This window comes from Hemiscyllium ocellatum, chromosome 33, assembly GCF_020745735.1.
Source record: "Hemiscyllium ocellatum isolate sHemOce1 chromosome 33, sHemOce1.pat.X.cur, whole genome shotgun sequence".
Taxonomy (NCBI): Eukaryota; Metazoa; Chordata; class Chondrichthyes; order Orectolobiformes; family Hemiscylliidae; genus Hemiscyllium; species Hemiscyllium ocellatum.
The window spans coordinates 238,363-260,993 of NC_083433.1; the positions used below are offsets into that span (position 1 = coordinate 238,363).

Below are 22,631 nucleotides of genomic sequence, written 5' to 3' on the forward strand. Positions count from 1 at the left end.
AGCTAACTGTGTATTTTGAAGGATAATATTGAATATCTCTGGACATGCAAATAAATAACATCAGAAAGACAACTGCCTGTACACTACTTTAGTCACCTCTTCAACAAAATCAATTTGATTCATCAGGCACGACATATCTTTATAAATTCATGCTGTTTCTCTGCAACCAGCTGAAAGTTAAAGCTGTGTCCGGTCGGCTTATTCTTACACAAGTCTGTAAGCAACAATGTGACAACAGATGTTATGCTAACTGGTCCATAATTTTCTGGTATTCTCCCAATCTTTCAAAATAAAGTGCATTTTTCCAGTCCAAGGGCATTGTCCCTAAATCAAAAGAACTGTTAAGTGCTTGGTCATGAGTAATGTTTTAACTTTATTTTGGTTTTTAAAAAATAATCTCAACCTGAAGGAATTATCACAGTTGGATATCATAATTTTCCTCATACCTGTTACTATACAAATGATAGTATTGGTGAATATCTGACCCTGATATTTTCAATAAATTCAACTCTTCTATTGCTTAAATTTGATTTAAAATGATCTTAAAACATGTCAGCCATTATCATGATAATGTCAGCATTATCAATTCTTCTAGGATCTACAATAGCTCTCAATGACCTCTGTCTTGTTTTGGAAGGTTTCTTTGTTTATTTTGATACTCAAGTTTCTTGCTGTATTCCTGTTTCATACTTCTGACAAAAAAACATCTGGGACTCTTAGTCACTCTATTGTTTTTTTTTGTATCTTTACAACTTGCCAGCATTTCTTTTTGTATTTTGACTGTTCTACTCACCTGTTTGTTCTTTATTATCTCTTTAGGCATCTATTGCAGGTTTTTTTAAAATCAAGTAGAATTCTTGTTTCTTAAGGGTTTAAACTGTTTCTGTACTATATTAAGTATTTTTAAAATTTCCCACACAGTTTCTGCCATCACATTCATTCACAGTTCAGTTCACTACAGGCAATCTCAGACCATTAATGTCACCTTCACTTTAATCTACAGTCAAATATGCCCACACATCTTCCTGTTAAGCTCAATATTGAAATCAATCACATTATGATCACCATTAGATAAATGTCTATGCACCTTAGGAGCAAAAGAACAGGAATGGGCCAGTCAGCCCTTCCACTTCATCTAGCATTCACTTAAATCATTGCTGAATGTAGTTTAGCTTCATATCTCTAAGGTGCATTACATCCTTCAAATCTTTTCACTAACAATATCTATTTCAAACAAAGACTAATCTCACACTATTGATTGGTTACTAAATCTAAAACAATGTGCCCACTTGTCTCATAGCTGTCGAATACACACGACTCTCATTGTAATCATTCTTTTCCTTTTTTTAAATTGTACCTGCAAAATCTGGGGTTAGTTATCTCTAACGGAATAAACTAGGAAGCTTATTACGCACATAGGCAAGGTTGTTGTAGAAGTCGACATTTCCAGCACAGAGATAACGTCCCAGTATTGTGGCATGTGTCGTAAAGATTGTGGCTACAGGGATCTTACGGAATCGGCACATAATCAAACCAACGCCAGACAGCCATTCATGGAAGTGAGTGATGATAAATGGACACTTCCCCTCACACTGAGAGACAAACTAAACAGGAAAAAAAACAGATTTAATCAGGTAAAGAAACTTTTTCTAAACATTAAATCTCATCAAGTCTTATGCAATATGTGTTCTTCCCAATATCAGCACTTGGGAGGTTAAAGGAAATAATTCACTCCTGTTTGGAATGTAGTCATTCATGCATGTCTCAGAATTATTTGCAAAACATGCATAGAACAGACTGGGTAAATAGAATCAAAGACCAGAGATACATGAGCTGACTATAGATCACAATGAGCTTAGTATATAATCTACCACTTGACACATTTGCTGTTCTTTCCCTGAAGCCCTTTAATATTTAATGCAATTGTTAATTCATTTCTCTGAAATACAGAGGTTGCTTTGCAGTATAATCATTTATTCCAAATTCTAATAGCCCATTACATCAATTATTTTTCTAACCTGCTTGTTGTTTGAGTCTTAAACCGTTTATTTCCCCGGGTTCACCACCATCAGGAATTCCCTAAGCTGATCATGCTGGCTCTCTCTCTTTGCCATTGTATGAGTAAACCCACCAACGTTCACCAGTTTATACCGGCTTAGGAACGAGAATTGAATTATTCGATGCCTCCATTCATTCAAAGTATGATTGATCTGTAGTTTAACACAGTTTACCTCTTTATTCCATATCTCTCAATGCCAAATGCATCCTCAGTGGGTTTTTTTTTTCATTCATTCACGGGGATGAGGGCACACTGGCCAAGGCAGCAATTATTGCCCATCCCTAGTATCCGAGAGGCTGGGGAACCGCTGGAAGAGGCTAAGATGGATCATTCACTCGGCACTTCTGGCTGAGATTGCTGTAAGTCTTATTGTCTGTCTTTTGCACCGAGGAAGTGGGCCCTTCCATCATTGAGGATGGGGATATTGGAGCCTCCTCTACCAGTGATTAACTGTCCACCATTAACCACAACTGGATTTGTGTTATAGACCCAGATCAAAACCCCTCAAAATATAATCAGAAGATATCTTTAAAATAAGAAAATGTTAGCATCTAGGCTAAGTGTGAGGTATTGTGTTCCAGTTATAATTCGATTGGTCAAACTACTCACCTTTAAGGAAAAGACACTTCATTTTTTACGCTACAGTTAAAATACAGATAAAGAAAGAATGGTCTTAACTGTAACAGTATCTAAATGCTTAACAAAATAATACATAGACTACTATGGTAACACCCCATAAACAGACCATTTTGCGAAGACAAATCAAGTAAAATAGATTGTCTCACATGCAATTCGAGCAGCAGAAGGAGAACTCCAGATTTTGGCTGTAACAAGAAAGAGGAATAAGATCTTCCAAATCCAGCTTCAAGACCCCAGCAACTGCAGAAAGTAAAACTAAAAGCCCTGGTTCTGTGGAAGCCTGACCTCATCCAATCAGCTGTTTGTATTGTTCCAACTTCAAAAAAACACCTAAGGCCACACAAGCTGTTCACTGGATTGGAGCAGACTGTGATCTCAATCATTCTTCATTAAAATAAAATACAAAATACAGCTCTCCAAGATATAGCACTGTCACATCTAAGAGGAAAGCAGAGATTAAATCTGTTTCGCTGGTTGTGGGGTTGCTTAGCTTTGTCACTGCTGTTTGACACACAGGCAGTCCTGTTTGGTAGCTTCACCAGGTGACATTTCACGGAGAAAGTAAGGAGTGCAGATGCTGGAGATCAGAGTCAAGAAGTGTGATGCTAGAATAGCACAGCACCTCAGATGCTGTCTCACCGGCTGTGCTTGTCCAGCACCACACATTTTGACTGAGGTGGCATCTCATCCCTGGCATGCCCTCCTGCACTTTCCATTGAACCAGTGTTGATCCCCTGGGGCTTGATGGTAATAGTTGAATGGGGGACACGCAAGGCCATGAAGTTGCAGATTCTATTGAATTATGCTGCTGCTGCTGCGAACCATCCACAGCATCTCATGAATGCCCAGTGTTGAGTTGCCAAATGTGTCCAAAGTCTGTTCCATTTAGCACAGTGATATTGCCACACAACATGATGGAGGGTATTCTCAATGTGAAGGCAGGACTTTATCTCCACAAGAACTGTGTGATGGTCACTCTTACTGATACTGTCATGGACAGGTGCATTTGTAACTGGCAGATTGGTGAGGATGAAGTCAAGTATGTTTTTCCCTCTTGCTGGTTCTCTCACCACCTGCCACAGACCCACTCTAGCAGCCATGTCCTTTAGGACCCAACCAGTTCAATCAATAGTGCTGCTGCCAAGCCATTCTTATTGGTGGACACAAACTCCCCACCCAAAGTATACTTTACACCTTTGCCATCCTCACAGCTTCCTCTAAGTATTGCTCAACATGGAGGAGCACTGATTCAGCAGCTGAGGGAAGACGTTATGTGGTAATCAGCAGGAGGTTTCCTTGTCTATGCTTAACCTGATGCAAGCAGACTTCATGGGAGTCAATGTTGAGGACTCCCTCCCAAACACATACATTGTGCTGCTACCTCTGCCATATCAGAACGGCATGGTGGCACAGTGGTTAGCACTGCTGCCTCACAGTGCCAGAGATCGGGGTTCAATTCCCGGTGACTCCCTGTGTGAAGTTTGCACATTCTCCCCATGTCTGCATGGGTTTCCACTGGGTGCTCCGTTTTCCTCCCAGAGTCCAAAAATGTGCAGGTTAGGTGAATTGGCCATGCTAAATTACCTGTAGTGTTAGGTGAAGGGGTAAATGTAGGGGAGTGGATCTGGCTGGGTTGTGCTTCAGCGGGTTGGTGTGGACTTGTTGGACCGAAGGGCCTGTTTCCACACTAAGTGTTCTTTTCTAATCTAATCTCTGCTAGTCTGCCTTGCCAAGGGGCCAGGATATGTCCAGGGATGGTGATGGTCTTGTCTGGGATATTTTCTTGAAAGGTACAGTTCCATAAGCATGACTTCGTCAGGCGATTGCTTGACAGGTCTAGAGACATCTCTCTCAATTTTGGCACCAATGTTTGCAGGGTTTGAGTTGCAGGCTGCATTTACTATGTTCATTTCTGATGCCTAGGTCGTTGCCAGGTGGTCTGTCCAATTTCACTTCATGTTGAGATTTTGCAGCAATTGATAAAACAGTCAACTGCATTCTGTGGGTCTGGAATCACATGTTGGCCAGAGCAACTGAAGATGGTAGATTTCCTTCTCTGTAGAACATTAGTGAACCAGGTAGCTTTTCCCGACAAGTGACAGTATATTCTTAATCCTAGATATTTTTATTGAATTCAAATTGTCTGCCATCTGATATGGCAGGATTGAAACCTGGCTCCCTAGAACATTAGTTGAGTTTCTGGATTAATAACAAAAACTGAAATTGCTGGAGAAACTCAGCAGATATGACAGCATCTGTGAAGAGAAAAAAAACTTAACGTTTTAAGTGTAGAGACCCTGCATCAGAATTAGTAGCTGCTAGGAAAAAGGTGGTATATGCACTAGGTACAGAGGGTTCTATGGGTGAGGGGATCACAGGGGAGAGTGTATAGGAGTGAGGGCTGAAAATGTGTTGCTGGAAAAGCGCAGCAGGTCAGGCAGCATCCAAGGATCAGGAGATTCGACGTTTCGGGCATAAGCCCTTCTTCAGGAAAGGGCTTTCGGCTTATGCCCGAAACGTCGAATCTTCTGTTCCTGGGATGCTGCCTGACCTGCTGCGCTTTTCCAGCAACACATTTTCAGCTCTGATCTCCAGCATCTGTAGACCTCATTTTCACCCTGTATAGGAGTGAGGCCCCAGCCACACCTTCCAGATGAAGCAGTAAAGCTACGCAATCTATTGCTCGCAAATGTGGTCTCCTCTATATTTGGGAAGTGAAACGCAGCCTCGGCAACCATTTTGAGGAACACCTACTTCTCCCAACAAAAATGATCCCTAGCTTCCAGTTCCCTCGCCAACGTGTGTGCTTCAGGCTTCTTGGAATGTTCTAATGAAGTTCAGTGCAAGTTGGAAGAACAGCATCCCATTTTCCATTTTGGGATCCTGCAATCTTCAGGACAAAACATCGAGTTCAATAATATTAGGGTCCGAGCACCTTCTCCCATGTCCTTTATCCACCCAATACCTCAGGCCTTGTCATCACAGCCAACCCACTCTTGCCTACTTACGGTCCCTATTATCAGCTTTTCTTCTTCCCTGGCATATCATAATCCATCACTTCTGTTGCCTAACATCTCTCTCTCTCTCTCTGTCTACACTCTGCCTTCATAGAATCATAGAATTCCTACAATGTGAAAACAGGCCCTTCGCCCCAACAAGTCCACACCGACCATCCAAAGAGTAACCCACCCAGACCCATTCCCCTACCCTATTATTCTAGATTTACCCCTGACTAATGCACCTAACCCACACATCCCTGAACACTATGGGCAATTTAGCACCGATAATGCACCTAATCTGCACACCTTTGGATTGTGGGAGGAAACCGGAGCACCCGGAGGAAACCCACGCGGACACAGAGAGAATGTGCAAATGCCACACAGTCACCTGAGGGTGGAAGGTAGCAGTGCTAACCACTGAGCCACTGCACCTTCATCGGTCCTATCACTCCTTTATGCACCACCACCATTCCCCAACTTTGGCTTTAGTGCATATCCTACCTCTTCCCAGCTACTACTAATAAAGTTGATGAGCTTACTGAAAGGCAAGCAGACTCGATTGGCTGAATGGTCTGCCTCTGCTCTCACCATAACCCCGGTATTATAATTGGTATCATATCACTTTTTTAAGGTACTGTGAAGAACTAATGTAGATTCAAATCAGTACAAGCGTCTGCATCAAGTCCTGCAAGGACCATCCAACACATATTCCATAACTGGCAAAAGAACCAACACAAACAGGAGGAAGAACTTTATCTTTAAACAGCAAGTGGAGACGATGTGAAATACACCGATTGTGGGGGTAGAATCAATTGCGCATTTGAAAGGAATTGGATAAACATCTGAAGGGATGAAGGATTCTCTAAGTTTTGGGGAAAGACAGGGACTGCAACTAATTGGCACATACTGGCATCCCTCCTTCTGTACTGTAACCATTGTATCATTTTAACCATCAAATAATAGACATGGATTTCACTGACCTCTCCCAGGAACCAAGTGATCAGAAAACCAAAGAGAACAGCATCATTTGCTTCTCGGTCATACCAGGGAATCCCAATAGAGCAACAATCCCATAATTCAGCTTTCCAACGGTCCAAGCTCCAAGCTGTAGCTCCAACATCAAACAGAATAACACAAGGATTCCCTTCAATCAACCATCGCCCAAAGTACACCTGTACAAACAGAGGGGCGAATAGAACAGATGGTTTAAATATTGCTTTGTTGCCTGAAGATTCAATACTTTTTTTATTATTTGATTAGAATACTTACAGGTGTGGAAAGTCCACACCAACCCGCTGAAGCGCAACCCAGCCAGACCCATTCCCCTACATTTACCCCTTCACCTAACACTACAGGCAATTTAGCATGGCCAATTCACCTGACCCGCACATCTTTGGACTGTGGGAGGAAACCGGAGCACCCGGAGGAAACCCACGTAGACACGGGGAGAATGTGCAAACTCCACACAGTCACCTGAGGCGGGAATTGAACCCGGGTCTCTGGCGCTGTGAGGCAGCAGTGCTAACCACTGTGCCACCGTGCCGTCTTTGATCTTGTATCCTCCTCAAGGGAGATAAGTTTTAATGATTGAGCACATGAGCATTGTCCAAGCGTAAATGTTGTAAATTCAATTTCAGGATTTAAACCTACAAATCAGTCTGACATTACTGTACAGTATTTGGAGATAATGCTGCCCTATCAAAGATGCGAAGATAAATGGAGGCCCTGCTCTCAGGTGGTGGGTAAAGATCCAATCGGACCTTTTCTAAATAACTGTTCTCCAAATGGCCTGGTCACTATTTATTCTTCAATCAGCAAAACAGAGTACCTGATCATTTAGCTCTCAATGGTTTGTTAGACCTTGCTGAATGAAAAGTGGCAACTCTTCAAAACTAATTGTTGCCTGCACAGTACTTTCGGACATTGAAAGGATGTAAACTCTCCTAGACCATAACTTTCAAATTTATTTAAAGGTAAGTTTAAGGTGCTATGTACCATATTAATTTGTTTGGTCCATCATTATTCTGTAAGAAATACACACTGCCTGGAGAAGATACCTTGGCACCAAGGTGACAGTATCCATCTGCAAGAACATAGAATGTTACAGCGCAATACAGGCCCTTCGACCCTCGGTGTTGCGCCGACCTGTCATACCAATCTGAAGCCTATCTAACCTACACTATTCCATGTACGTCCATATGCCTGTCCAATGACAACTTAAATGTACTTAAAGTTGGCGAATCTACTACCATTGCAGGCAAAGCATTCCATACGCTTAAAAGAAACTACCCCTGGCATCTGTCCTATATCTATCACCCCTCACTTTAAAGCTATGCCCCCACGTGCTCGCCGTCACCATACTTGGAAAAAGGTTCTCCCTATCCACCCTATCTAACCCTCTGATTATATGTCTCTATTAAGTCACCTCTCAACCTTCTTCTCTCCTACAAAAACAGCCTCAAGTCCATCAGCCTTTCCTCGTAAGACCTTCCCTCCATACCAGGCAACATCCTAGTAAATCTCCTCTGCCCCCTTTCCAAAGCTTCCACATCCTTTTTATAATGCGGTGACCAGAACTGTACACAATACTCCAAGTGTAGCCTCACCAGAGTTTTGTACAGCTGCAGCATGACCTCATGGTTCCGGAACTCGATCCCTCTATTAATAAAAGCTAAAACACTGTATGCCTTCTTAACAACCCTGTCAACATGGGTGGCAACTTCCAAGGATCTGTGTACCTTGGACACCGAGATCTCTCTGCTCATCCACACTACCAAGGATCTTACCATTAGCCCAGTACTTTGCATTCCGGTTACTCCGACCAAAGTGAATCACCTCACACTTGTCTGCATTAAACTCCATTTGCCACCTCTCAGCCCAGCTTTGCAGCTTATCCATGTCTCTCTGTAACCTACAACATCTTTTGTCAATATCCACAACTCCACCGACATTAGTATCATCTGCATATTTACTAACCTACCCTTCCACGCCCTCATCCAGGTCGTCTATAAAAATGATGAACAGCAGTGAACCCAACACTGACCCTTGTGGTACACCACGAGTAACTGGACCCCAGGATGAACATTTCCCATCAACCACCACCCTCTGTCTTCTTTCAGCAAGCCAATACACAGAACATAGATGATTACATTGATGGTAAAGGTAACTAGGCCACTCTAATGTCATGGTATCTTTGCCACCTTTGGCAACTTCTTCAAATAATCTCTTCCTCACTTGGTTGCAGAGCCTGATGGTTTTAAACTAATGTAACTGGCCTGAATTTCATGACAACACTATGGTTTCAGTTATGTTTCGAGTAAAAAATTAGGTCTGCAGATGCTGGAGATCACAGCTGCAAATGTGTTGCTGGTCAAAGCACAGCAGGCCAGGCAGCATCTCAGGAATAGAGAATTCGACGTTTCGAGCACAAGCCCTTCATCAGGATTCCTGATGAAGGGCTTATGCTCGAAACGTCGAATTCTCTATTCCTGAGATGCTGCTTGGCCTGCTGTGCTTTGACCAGCAACACATTTGCACCTCAGTTATGTTTCCACTAGTATGAAAGATCAGAACCAAGGACACAACCTCAGAGTGAAGACCTGACCTTTTAGAACTGAGGAATTTCTTCAGCCAGAGACTGGTGAACCTGTGGAAGCTAAGTCATTGAGTGTCTTTAGGACAGAGATAGAGAGGTGCTTGATTGCTAAGGGGATCTCGGGTTATAGGGATTGAGAAACATATTAGCCATGATCGAATGGCAGAGGAGACTCGACGGACTGAATGGTCTAATTCTGCTCCTATCTCTAATGATCTATTACGTCTTCTATCAAAAAGATTAACTGAATAATCACCTATTTAACATAGAGTCAATGCTGAAGTATCTTGATTCCAACTCAATCGGCATCACAGACTACTCACAAGCTGAACAACACAGAGTGAAATGTTGGGTACTATTCGACTTCGGACTTAACTCTCACATTCTACCCACACCAGGACAGTCAGTCAATCTCCACCGTTTACCTTCACATTTCTGACTTCTGCTCTAAACTTCAGCTGAAATCCAGATCCATGTTCTAACTGCCATTGATCTTGGTGTACACAAAAGCCTCTGAAAATTTGACACCAGAATTTGAAATTGCCTCCCACATCGTATCTCCCTCACCTATCACCCTTATTCTCAGTAATTTCCCCTGGCTCCCAACGCCCTGGATGTGAAAATCAAACCTTTCCTCCACCATCTACCTATTCACCAGCTGTACAATCCAACTCTGACCTAGTCCTGGAAATTCACGCCATACACTACATTTTTAAAATTACTTTCTAATTAAGACTAAGACTAAACATAGGACTTAAATGTAGTATAATCAATGCTTATAAAATCTATTTAGCATAATTACAAGACTTTTTAACCCTGTATTCTAATTTACAAAGTGCCTCCACCAGAGATTCCAGGCAACACAAATGCCAGTCTTCAGCCATTTAATTCACCACAAAACAGCTGAAGGATTTGGACCTGCAAAGGCTATGGGTCCTGACAACATTCTTGCAACAGCGCTGAAGACATGTACTCCAGAACTTGCTGTACCCTTAGCCAAGTAGCTCGAGTACAGTGACAACACAGGCACCTACCTGACCATGTGGAAAACTGCCTAGGTTAGCCTTGCCCACAAAAAGCAGGATAAATTCAATCCAATCAACTACCACTCCATCTCTCTACACTCGCTCAATCATCAGGAAAATGATGAAAGGTGTCATCAACAGTGCTAAGATGGAACACTTGTAAAGGAAAATCCTGCTCACTGTTGCTCAGCTTGGGGGTCTGCCATGATCGTTCAGCTCCTGACCTGATCACACCTTCAATTAAAACATGGACAAAAGAGCTGAACTCCAAAACTGAGGCGAGAATGATAGCCCTAAACATCAAGGCTGCATTTGACCAAGTGAGGATGTTTACTGATAATTGCACAGGGTTCGGCACCATTCACAATTCCTCAGATACTGAAGCCAACCACAGCCATACACAACCAGACCCTGGCAGGATTCAGACTTGAGCTAATAATTCACAAATAACCTTCATGCCACATTTGTGCCAAACAATTATCACCTCCAATGAAAGATTCTAACCACTGCCCTTGATATTCAACGGCATCACCATCACTGAATCACCCATTATCAAATCCTAGGTAGGCTAGGAATGCTGCAGCAAGTAACTTACGTCCCAACTCTCCATAGCTTGCCCACCATTTACAAGGCACAAGTCAAGAGTATGGTGAAATTCTCCTCACTTGCTTGGATGGGTGCAGCTCCAACAACTTTTAAAAATGGACAACCCATTGACACAGAAGCGGCAATGTGTACCATCTACAGAACTGCAGAAATTCACCAAGACTGCTTAGATAGCACCTCCCAAACCCATGACTACTTCCACCTAGAAGGACAAGAGTTGCAGAGACAGGAGAACACTGTCACCTGCAAGTTCCCCTGCATGACATCCACCATCCTGGCTTGGAAATACATCACTATTCCTTCAGTGTCACCGGAACCCCCTTATAAAAGGTCTTCCTACTCCAAATGGACTGCAGTAGTTCAAGAAAGAAGCTCAACACCACCTTCTCAAGGAGCAATTAGGGATGGAAAATAAATGCTGGCCCAAAGCAATACCCAAATACCATGAACAAATAAAAAATGTGGATAATTGAATATTTTTATATATTGGAACACAGAGTCATAGAGTCAGAAAAATATATTTTAAAAAGCACTAAAATATAAAAATAAAGCATCCAGTGTAAAAGTTGAACAGAGTCAGACAATACAGCTTGATGGTCTTATAAATTTCAACAAGGATCAGTAGTTAGAGGAAGGGTGAAGTATAATTTTACAGAAAACACCACTGTAATTTGCTGACAAAAACTATTGTCAGGAAAGTTGCAAGCAGTGCTGTATGTCTGAATAATGGGGACAATAGAGAAGGCTCTATGAAAATGTGAAGACTCTGCCCATAATCTGACTAAAAATCCTTGGAACATCCAAGGACCAGTACCACTGCCCTGGAGAATTAATGATGACCCACTCTGTTCAATAAGGGTGGTTGTCAGCAGACCAAGCAGAGATTATGATATGGTTTGTGTAAACTATCTCGAGATTTACAAGTTCAGATCTCCTTCAGATCATTGCAATTTATCTTGATGTGGCTTTCTTAAAAAAAATTTCTTGTGAAGCACCACAGAAATGTTGCACACATTGAAGACGCTCTATAAAAGCTGTAAAAATCAAAAGAACTGTGGATGCTGTAAAATCAAAAACAAAAACTGAAATTGCTGGAAAAGCTCAGCAAGTCTGGCAGTATCTGTGGAGAGAAATCAGAGTTAACTGTCAGATTGAATGACCCTGAGAAAATTGCAGCACAGATTGATGTCACGTCGACTTGTGAAACAAAGCTCATCCAACCCACACTATTCCATTATCAGAACCTTCTCTCCACAGATGCTGCTCGGCCTGCTTAGCTTTTCCAGGATTTTTTTTGTTTCTATAAAAGTTGTATTTGTAATAACAACATAACAACGTGATTCGTTTTAGCTCCTTTACAAAAGGACGGAATGAGCTGAGAGGCGAGCTTGTGTTCACAATTGGAGAAACGGGACCCACTTTACTGTGTGTGACCTCTCCCCATTGGTACCTTACAGCCTTTGGAGTTCATGGAGTCTATGGTCCGTTTGATGGCAGGATTCTGCGGTTCAACCAGCTCCACCTGGGTCCTCACGTTATGCTCAAAATATGGTCCCATCATCACGTAATTCTCGCCCCACTCGTCAATGGTGACCTTTGCCTTGGTTTGAATCACGGTGTAGATGCCTCCAACTAGAGAGAGAGACAGACAGAGCTGGCTACAGTTAGACTGACCCCAGCACACAGCTCCCTGGGAGAGGACACTCGGCCCACATTCCTCCTTACCTTTGTTGGTCACTTCCCAGGCCACCTCGACCAGAATCACATCGTCCCGGAGCGAGGGCCAGGAGCTCTCCGGCCGCTGGACAGAGTCGGACACATTGCCGTACACGGACATCCTGGAGCCGCTGGGGGCAGGGAGCAAAATACATCAGAACAGCAAAGGGGTGGGAGTGGACGCGGACGGCGCTACGCAATGGCAGCACCAGGGGTTGCCCCCTTCACAGGGCGATACTAAGTCGCGGACAAGTGTTACACTGGAGCCCTGGCGGGTGGGGGTGGGGAGAGTGGGGGGGTGGGGGTGGGGAGAGTGGGGATGGGGTCGGGCTCAGGGGGTACTTTGGCCCGGACCCCCCACCCCCTGACAATGAGGGGCTGCTCATCACTGTGACTGACAGCGGTGAGCACCAATCACAAACTATGGGGCGGGGCTTACTGCTACAGGCCCCGCCCCACAGGTGACTGTCACGTCAACCTTTTGCCCTCATCACCCCCATCATTATCATACCCCCCTCAATCCCATCACAATATCCCCCTGAGAGGCCCCAAACCCTCTCTCAATCCAACTATATTCCCTCCATTTATCCCAAACCCTCTCAAAATTACTGGAAATGGAGAAAGGGGAAATGAGACCAGTGTGTCCTCATGCAACATGAGGTGGAGGAGCCTCTGTTAGACTGGGGTGGCCAAACTCAGAAACCACACCACACCAGGTTATAGTCCAACAGGGTCATTTGACATCACAAGCTTTCGGAGCGCTGCTCTTTCCTCAAGTGAAGTGAAACAGAAGCAACAGAACACGGGATTTATGGGCAGGGAGACCAAAAGATCATACGAATGATGTGAGTGGAATGTTGCACAATAAGTCTCTGCAGGAGACCAACCGTGTTAGCTGGTCTGAGTAAAGTGTCAACAGCTGAATAACTAGCTAAAGGATGATCTTTAATCCGATTAAACCAGGCTTACAGATAATTAGAAAAAAAATAAAAATAAGGTGGTGCTGGAGACAAATCAAATGACTGGAACGAAAACAGAAGCCACTGGAAAATCTCAGCAGGTCCAGCAGCATCGGAGGAAACATACCAGGGTACAGTCATTAGATCCAAACTGTTAAGAACATAGAACAGTACAGGCCCTTCAGCCCTCAATGTTGTGACAACCTTTTATCCTTCTCGAAGATCAAACTAACCTACATACCCTTCCTTTTACTATCATTCAAGTACATATTCAAGAGTCACTTAAATGTCCCTAATGTATCTGACTACGACCACCACTAGCAGTGCATTCTACACATTCACCATACCCTCTGTAAAGAGCCTATCTCTGACATAAGTCTATTAGATTTAAAATAGTGATGGAAAAGGATAAACCAGATCTAAAAGGTGAAGTTCTAAATTGGAGAAAGGCCAATTTTGATGGTATTAGGCAAGAACTTTCATAAGCTGATTGGGGTCAGATGTTTGCAGGTAAAGGGATGGCTGGAAAATAGGAAGCCTTCAGAAATGAGATAATGAGAATCCAGAGAAAGTATATTCCTGTTAGGATAAAAGAAAACGCTGGTAGGTGTAGGGAATCCTGGATGACTAAAGAAATTGAGGGTTTGGTTATGAAAAAGGAAGAAGCATATGTAAGGTATAGACAGGATGGATCGAGTGAATCCTTAGAAGAGCATAAAGGAAGTAAGAGTATACTTAAGAGGGAAATCAGGAGGGCAAAAAAGGGACATGAGATAGCTTTGGCAAATAGAATTAAGGAGAACCCAAAGGGTTTTTACAAATACATTAAGGACAAAAGGGTAAGTAGACAGTAGGGCCCCTCAAAGATCAGCAAGGCAGCCTTTGTATGGAGCCACAGAAAATGGGGGAGATACTAAACAAGTACTTTGCATCAGTATTGACTGTGGAAAAGGATATGGAAGTTATAAAATGTAGGGAAATAGATTATGACACCTTGCAAAACGTCCATATTAGAGTGCTGGATTGCTTGAAATGCATAAAGAGTGGATAAATCCTCAGGACCTGATCAGGTGTACCCTAGAACTCAGTGGGAAGCTAGGGAAGTGATTGCTGGGCCTCTTGCTGAGATATTTGTATAAAATCTGATTGAAGATTTGTAGCTCGGGTGTCCTTTGTTGTGGTTCTGCTCGCCGAGCTGGAAGTTTTTGCTGCAAACGTTTCGTTCCCTGGCTAGGGAACATCATCAGTGCTGTTGGAGCCTCGTGTGAAGCGCTGCTTTGATGTTTCTTCCGGTATTTATATTGGTTTGTTCTTGCCGCTTCCGGGTGTCAGTTTCAGCTGCAGTGATTTGTATGTGGGGTCCAGGTCGATGTGTCTGTTGATGGATGTTCTTGCCGTTTCCGGGTGTCAGTTTCAGCTGGCATTCATCCCCAAACTCCATCAACAGACACATTGACCTGGACACCATATACAAACCACTACAGCTGAAACTGACACCCGGAAGCGGCAAGAACAAACCAATATAAATACCGGAAGAAACATCAAAGCAGCGCTTCACACGAGGCTCCAACAGCACTGATGATGTTCCCTAGCCAGGGAACGAAACGTTTGCAGCAAAAACTTCCAGCTCGGCGAGCAGAACCACAACAGATATTTGTATCATCGATAGTCACAGGTGAGGTGCCAGAAGACTGGAGGTTGGCTAACATGGTACCACTGTTTAAGAAGGGCGGTAAAGACAAGCCAGGGAACTATAGACCAGTGAGCCTGATGTTGGTGGTGGGCAAGTTGTTGGAGGGAATCCTGAGGGACAGGATGGACATGTATTTGGAAAGGCAAGGACTGATTAGGGATAGTCAACATGGCTTTGTGCGTGGGAAATCATGTCTCACAAACTTGATTGAGTTTTTTGAAGAAGTAACAAAGAGGATTGATGAGGGTAGAGCAGTAGATGTGATCTATATGGACTTCAGTAAGGCGTTCGACAAGGTTCCCCATGGGAGATTAGTTAGCAAGGTTAGATCTCACAGAATACAGGGAGAACTAGCCATTTGGATACAGAACTAGCTGAAAAGGTAGAAGACAGAGGGTGGTGGAGGAGGGTTGTTTTTCAGACTGGAGGCCTGTGACCAGTGGAGTGCCACAAGGATCGATGCTGGGTCCACTACTTTTTGTATCTCCATAAATGATTTGGATGTGAGCATAAAGAGGTATAGTTAGTAAGTTTGCAGATGACACCAAAATTGGAGGTGAAGTGGACAGCGAAGAGGGTTACTTCAGATTACAACAGGATCTGGACCAGATGGGCCAATGGGCTGAGAAGTGGCAGTTGGAGTTTAATTCCGATAAATGCGAGGTGCTGCATTTTGGGAAAGCAAATCTTATCAGGACTGAATGGTAAGGTCCTAGGGAGTGTTGATTAACAAAGAGACCTTGATGTGCAGGTTCATAGCTCCGTGAAAGTGGAGTCGCAAGTAGATAGGATAGTGAAGGTGGCATTTGGAATGCTTTCCTTTATTGGTCAGAGTATTGAGTACAGGAGTTGGGAGGTCATGTTGCGACTGTACAGGACATTGGTTAGGCCACTGTTGGAATATTGTGTGCAACATCGGAAAGATGTTGTGAAATTTGAAAGGGTTCAGAAAAGATTTACGAGAATGTTGCCAGAGTAGGAGGATTTGAGCTATAGGGAGAGGTTGAACAGGCTGGGGCTGTTTTCCCTGGAGCGTCGGAGGCGGAGGGGTGACCTTATAGAGGTTTACAAAATTAAGAGGGGCATGGATAGGGTAAATAGACAAAGTAGTTTCCCTGTGGTGGGGGAGTCCAGAACTAGAGGCTATAGGTTTAGAGTGAGAGGAGAAAGATATAAAAAGGAGACCTAAGGGGCAAGTCTTTCACATAGAGCGTGATACATGTATGGAATAAGCTGCCAGAGGCAATGGTGGAGGCTGATACAATTGCAACATTTAAAAGGCATTTCGATGGGTATATGAATGGGAAAGGGTTTGGAGGGATATAAGCCTAGTGCTGGCAGGTTGGGCATCTGGTTGGCATGGACGAGTTGGACCAAAGGGTCTGTTTCCATACTATATCTCCATGACTCTATCTCCCCTAAATCTTCCTCAAATCACCTTAAAATTATGCCCCTTAAGAAAGCCATTGCCATCATGTGGAAAAGTCTGACTATCCACTCTATCTACAGCTCTTATCTTGCACACCTCTATCAAGTCACCTCTCATCCTTCTTCACTCCAATATGAAAAGCCCTAACTCCCTTTCTTCATAAGACATGCCCTCCAGTTCAGGCAGCGTCCTGGTAAATCTCCTCCGCACCCTCTCTCAAGCTTCCACATCCTTCCTGTAAGGAGACAATCAGAACTAAACACAATATTCCAAGTGTGATTTAATCAGGGCTCTATAGAGTTGCAGCATAACTTCACAGTTCTTAAATTCAATCCCCTTGCTAATGAAAGCCAACACACCTATCAACTTGGGTGGCAACTTTGAGGGATCTATGGACCCCAACACCCGTCTGTTCCTTCACACTACCATGAATCCTGCTTTTAACCCTGTATTCTGCATTCAAATTTAATCTTCCAAAATTAATCACTTCACGCTTTTCCAGGTTGAACATCATCTACCATTTATCAGCCCTCTTCTGCACCTGGTCAATATCTCGTTGCAACCTACAACAACCTTCTACACTACCCACAACTCCATCAACCTTCATGTCATTGGCAAACTTTCTAATCCCCCTTTCCACTTCCTCATCCAAGACATTTATAAAAATCACAAAGAGCAGAGGTCCCAGAAGCGATACCTGCCGAACAGCACCAGTCAGGCTCCAGGCTGAATACTTTCCACCTACTACCACCCTCTGTCTTCTATGGCCCAACCAGTTCTGTATCCAGACAGCCAGATTTCCCTGCATCCCATGCTTCTTTACCTTCTGAAGTAATCTAATAGGGGGAACCTGATCAAACACCTGATTTTTCTTCACAAATGCCACCAGGTCCACTGAGCTCCTGAGCAACCTCTGGCCCTGATTTACAGCATCTGCAGTTCTTTTGGTTATTATTTGACTGGAATAATATGATCGATACAAGAGTTGCATGTCGAGGGTTTAGCTGAAGTAATGAGTAATCCAGAACTGTACAAATTCATTAAGATGTTTCCTTTTTAAAAAAAATCTTTCTATATTCACTCATAGGACAGGGTGTCACTGGTTCAGCCAGTATTTAAACCTGTCCCTAGTTTTCCTTGAAAGGTTGGTAGACAGATGCTTCCTTGAACCATTGATGTCCATATGACAATAGAGATGCTCACAATGCTGTTAGGGAAGCAGTGCCAGCATTTTGATCCAGCAACAGTGCTGAATTTACAAATCAATATGGGGGTGGCTTGAGGGAAACCTGCAGGTGGTGGTGTTCCCATGTGTCTGTGGCCCTTATCCTTCTCAAAGAAGATGTTACAGGTTTGGAAGGTGCTGTACATCAATCTTTGGTACATTTCCACAGGGCATCATGCAGATTGATGCTTAATATTAGCTGTGTTGGAGCAGTGGATTCTTGGGGAGAAAAAAAAAGGGAGGGAGAAAAAAAAAGAGAAAAGATTTTTAAGATTAGATTACCTACACTGCGGAAACAGGCCCTTCGACCCAACATGTCTACACCGACCCCCTGAAGTGCAACCCACCCATTCCCCCACACCTACCCCTTTACCTAACACTACGGGCAATTTAGCATGGCCAATTCACGTGACCTGCACATCTTTGGATTGTGGGCGGAAACCAGAGCACCCGGAGGAAACCCACGCAGACACGGGAGAATGTGCAAACTCCACACAGTCAGTCACCTACCTGAGTCAGGAATTGAACCCAGGTCTCTGGCGCTGAGAGGCAGCAGTGCTAACCACCGTGCCGCCCACTCTTTTGAACCACAGAAATTGGCATTTAGATAGGAAAGCCAGCTTTACAAGATGAAGACAAAGGCAAGCTTAGTGAGGATGAACAAACCCATAGTAGACAAAGGCCTGCTGAGAACTTTTTAAAATATATTCAAATTATTGCCTAAATTTGAAGAGAAGGATGTGGAAGCCTTGTTCATCTAATTTGAAAAAAGGCGGTTAAACAAATGAGGTGGCCAGTGACCACGTGGGTTTTGTTGATCTGAAAATAAACCATGTGAATACCTCATTAGCTCTACTTCACTATCAGAGGTGGTAGCTTGGGAGTATGAGGTAGTGAAGAAAGCCATCCTATTGCAGGACATATTCTGGGATTTTTCCTGATCTGTATGGTAATGAGGTCACAAAGCCACCAGTTGAAACAGGAGAGATCAAAAAGAGAGTATAGATAAGAAAGTTGAAGTGGAATTAGCAGAGACCCTGTTTGATCAGATGGTGGAGACAAGCCAGGAGCAGATAGATGATAATGCAGACATCTTTAGCTCAGAGAAATTGAGTTACAGCAGAAAGATGAAAACTTAAGTAATCGTATCAAAAGGCAGACACAAAAAGAATCAGAATGTATCCCTGAATGTTATCTTAAAATAATGTCTTAAATGAAGAAATGGAGACCAACATACATTCAAGTAGATAAGACCTGGACAGACATTCATCCAGTCATATTGCCAGTGGGTTACAGCAAGGAAGTGTTGAGTGGTACATGAACTACCAATAGGGGAATCATTTGAGAGAATGAGAAAAACTCAAGCCAAGACAAAAACATTTTTACTGGCCTGGTCTGCACAAGGATGTAGTTAAATTTTGTCAGACATGTCATACTGCCTGGAAAACCACAGGCAATAATAAAACTCGAACCTTTAAATACCAATTCCTGCATTTGAGGAACCTTTCACAAGAGTCTGGATGGATTGTGTAGGTCGCTACCTTAAACAAAAAGTGGGAACCAGTATTTGTTAACAATAATGGATGTGTTGACGAGGTTTCCGGAGATCATTTCATTACACAATATCATGCACAGCTAAAACTATTGGAGAGAGTTACTCAAGTTTTAGATATGGACTATCGACAGAGATGCAATCAGATCAAGGGTCAAACTTCACATCAAAATTATTCAAGGAAGTTATGGACAGCTTAGGAATAGAACAATTCAAATCTACTGTGTACCATCTAGAATCACAAGGAGCACTAGAAAAGGTGGTATTAGACATTAAAGACCATGTCCTTCAGGTAGAGATGACAGTTTCCTTCCCTGATCTGGCCTACATGTGACTCCAGACCCACAGCAAAGTGCTCTCTGGACAAATCAGGGATGGGTAGTAAATATTGGCACAGCCAATGGCCTCATCAAACGAACATCTAAAAAAAAAGTTGAGGGCATACAGTCAAGACTATCCAAATTATTGGGATAAGGGAATTCCATTCGTACATTTTGCGACCAAAGATGCTCCAAGTGAATCAACCAAATTCAGTCCATTGGAATTAGTTCAGCATGAAGAGAGAGAGAGGACCATTAAAATTGATTAAGGAAAAGTTGGTAAATTAAAATTCAGAGACCACATATTTGGACCATGTGTCAAACTTTAGGGAACAATTAATTTGAGCTAGGGTGTTAGTTAGACAGCATTTAAAAAGTATCACAGTAAGCAGACAAGAAATCAAAAAAATTTGCAATTTTATCAGGGATAAGGTATTAGTGTTACTTCCAGTGATAGATTAATCTTTAAGAGCAGTGGACCTTATCAAGTCAAAAAGAAATTGAATGAGGAACTACTTGATGAGGACTCCAGACAGAAACAAATCTGTCATGTAAATATACTCAAAAAGATTTTTTTTTTTGACAGGAAAGGAAAGCAAGAGGAAAATGCTATTATTGATTACAACACAGAAGGAAGAACCAAGTTCAGAATTGGGCATTCCTCAAATTAAAATTGGACAGTGAGGAAATTGTCAAAACTTGGGATAACTTAATGAGTTACCTTCCAGAGGAGAATCAAAGTAACCTGAAAGTCATTACTATCACATGGTAGTGAAAATAAGCCGCAAATTACCAACCCAATTATGTATGATTAGATATAGGAAATGCTGTTCAGATCAAGCAACATCCTTATAGGCATAACCCTCTAAAGGCTAGCACAGATTCAAAAAGAAATTGATGACAATCTCTTGACAGCAAGACGACATAATTGAAGTGAGTTACAGTGACTGGAGCTCACCCATAGTATTGGTGCCAAAACCAGACGGTATCTAACAATTGTATGGACCATCTCAAATGCAATGCATTTACAAAGACTGATGCATATAAGATTCAATGTTTGGAAGACTGTTGAAAAGATGGGACAAATAACATATTTCGAAGGTGGATTTGGTCAGAAGATAATGGCGGGTACTTTTGTCAGAAAGAACAAAGGCAATTTCTGCTTTCATTACACTGAATAGAATATCAGTTTAAAGTTGGCATGAAAAAAAAAATGCACCAGCCACATTTCAGAGACTAATCAATAAGGTCATCAACAGACTACCCAACTGCATCACATGGAAATCGATGTCCTGATGAATTTGAGTCACACATAGAACAAGTTTGATAAATGTTCCTTCTATCAACTTCAAAAAGGCAGGATTAAAGTGGAAAAAAGTGAATTTGCCAGAGCTCAAGTCACCTTCCTGGACCATGTTGTTGGACATGGACAAATGGCCCCCCAGGATGCAAAAATAAAGAGGTAATTGAGGGATTTTTCCCATACCATCAAAAAGAGTTAGTATGGATCCTGAGATTGAGTGGATTTTACCAAAACTTTGTACCAAAATTTTTAGTGTGGCTGCAGCCACTCACTGAATTGCTAAAAGGCAAGAAGTTTCTGTGGGCAGCCAACTGTCAGAAGCCACTTGACAGCCTGAAAGTGGAGTTAACCACTGCTAGTGTCAGACGCACCTAATTATGCAAAGCCATTCAAGTTGGCGATTGACGCAAGTGACATGAGTGTCCATACAGAGGAAAGAAAAAAAAGCAAAAAGACCTATCAGTTATTTCTCCAGGAAATTGAATGTTCATAGAAAGAAATATTCAACATTTGAGAACAAGACTTTGAGCGTGGTTGAAAATCTGTTGCTGGTTAAAGCACAGCAGGTCAGGCAGCATCCAAGGAATAGGAAATTCGACATTTCGGGCCAGAGCCCTTCATCAGGAATGAGGAGAGGTGCCAGACAGGCTAAGATAAAAGGTAGGGAGGAGGGACGATGGAGATGTGATAGGTGGAAGGAGGTCAAGGTGAGGGTGATAGGCCGGAGTGGGGTGGGGGCGGAGAGGTCAGGAAGAGGATTGCAGGTTAGGAGGGCGGTGCTGAGTTCAAGGGAATCGACTGAGACAAGGTTGGGGGGGGGGGGGGGGGGGGGGGGGGGAGGGGAAGTGAGGAAACTGGAGAAATCTGAGGTCATCCCTTGTGGTTGGAGGGTTCCCAGGCAGAAGATGAGGCGCTCTTCCTCCAACCGTTGTGTTGTTATGTTCTGGCGATGGAGGAGTCCAAGGACCTGCATGTCTTCGGTGGAGTGGGAGGGAGAGTTAAAGTGTTGAGCCACGGGGTGGTTGGGTTGGTTGGTCCGGGCGTCCCAGAGGTGTTCCCTGAAGCGTTCCGCAAGTAGGCGGCCCGTCTCCCCAATATAGAGGAGGCCATATCGGGTGCAGCGGATGCAATAGATGATGTGTGTGGAGGTGCAGGTGAATTTGTGGCAGATATGGAAGGATCCCTTGGGGCCTTGGAGAGAAGTAAGGGAGGAGGTGTGGGCGCAAGTTTTGCATTTCCTGCGGCTGCAGGGGAAGGTGCCGGGAGTGGAGGTTGGGTTGGTGGGGGGTGTGGACCTGACGAGGGAGTCACGAAGGGAGTGGTCTTTGCGGAACGCTGATAGGGTGGTTAAAGCACAGCAGGTTAGGCAGCATCCAAGGAATAGGAAATTCGACGTTTCGGGCCAGAGCCCTTCATCAGGAATGAGGAGAGGTGCCAGGCAGGCTAAGATAAAAGGTAGGGAGGAGGGACTTGAGCGTGGTGTTGGCATTGCAACATTTCAATGTTTATAT

General features: G+C 43.3%; 1 protein-coding gene across 1 annotated transcript in view; it reads right to left on the reverse strand.

The window, feature by feature from the left end:
• Positions 1–20,826, reverse strand: part of LOC132831169 (glycogen [starch] synthase, muscle-like) — a 90,301-nt gene extending 69,475 nt beyond the window's left edge. Inside the window, exons 1-7 of the mRNA XM_060849179.1 lie at positions 20,776–20,826; positions 20,497–20,525; positions 16,388–16,427; positions 12,649–12,694; positions 12,374–12,555; positions 6,678–6,869; positions 1,416–1,604 (exon numbers count right to left, since the gene is read on the reverse strand). Coding sequence (XP_060705162.1) covers positions 1,416–1,604; positions 6,678–6,869; positions 12,374–12,555; positions 12,649–12,694; positions 16,388–16,427; positions 20,497–20,525; positions 20,776–20,826 — 729 coding nt within the window. The remainder of the gene's footprint in view (positions 1–1,415; positions 1,605–6,677; positions 6,870–12,373; positions 12,556–12,648; positions 12,695–16,387; positions 16,428–20,496; positions 20,526–20,775) is intronic.
• Between the last annotated feature and the right edge of the window lie 1,805 nt (positions 20,827–22,631).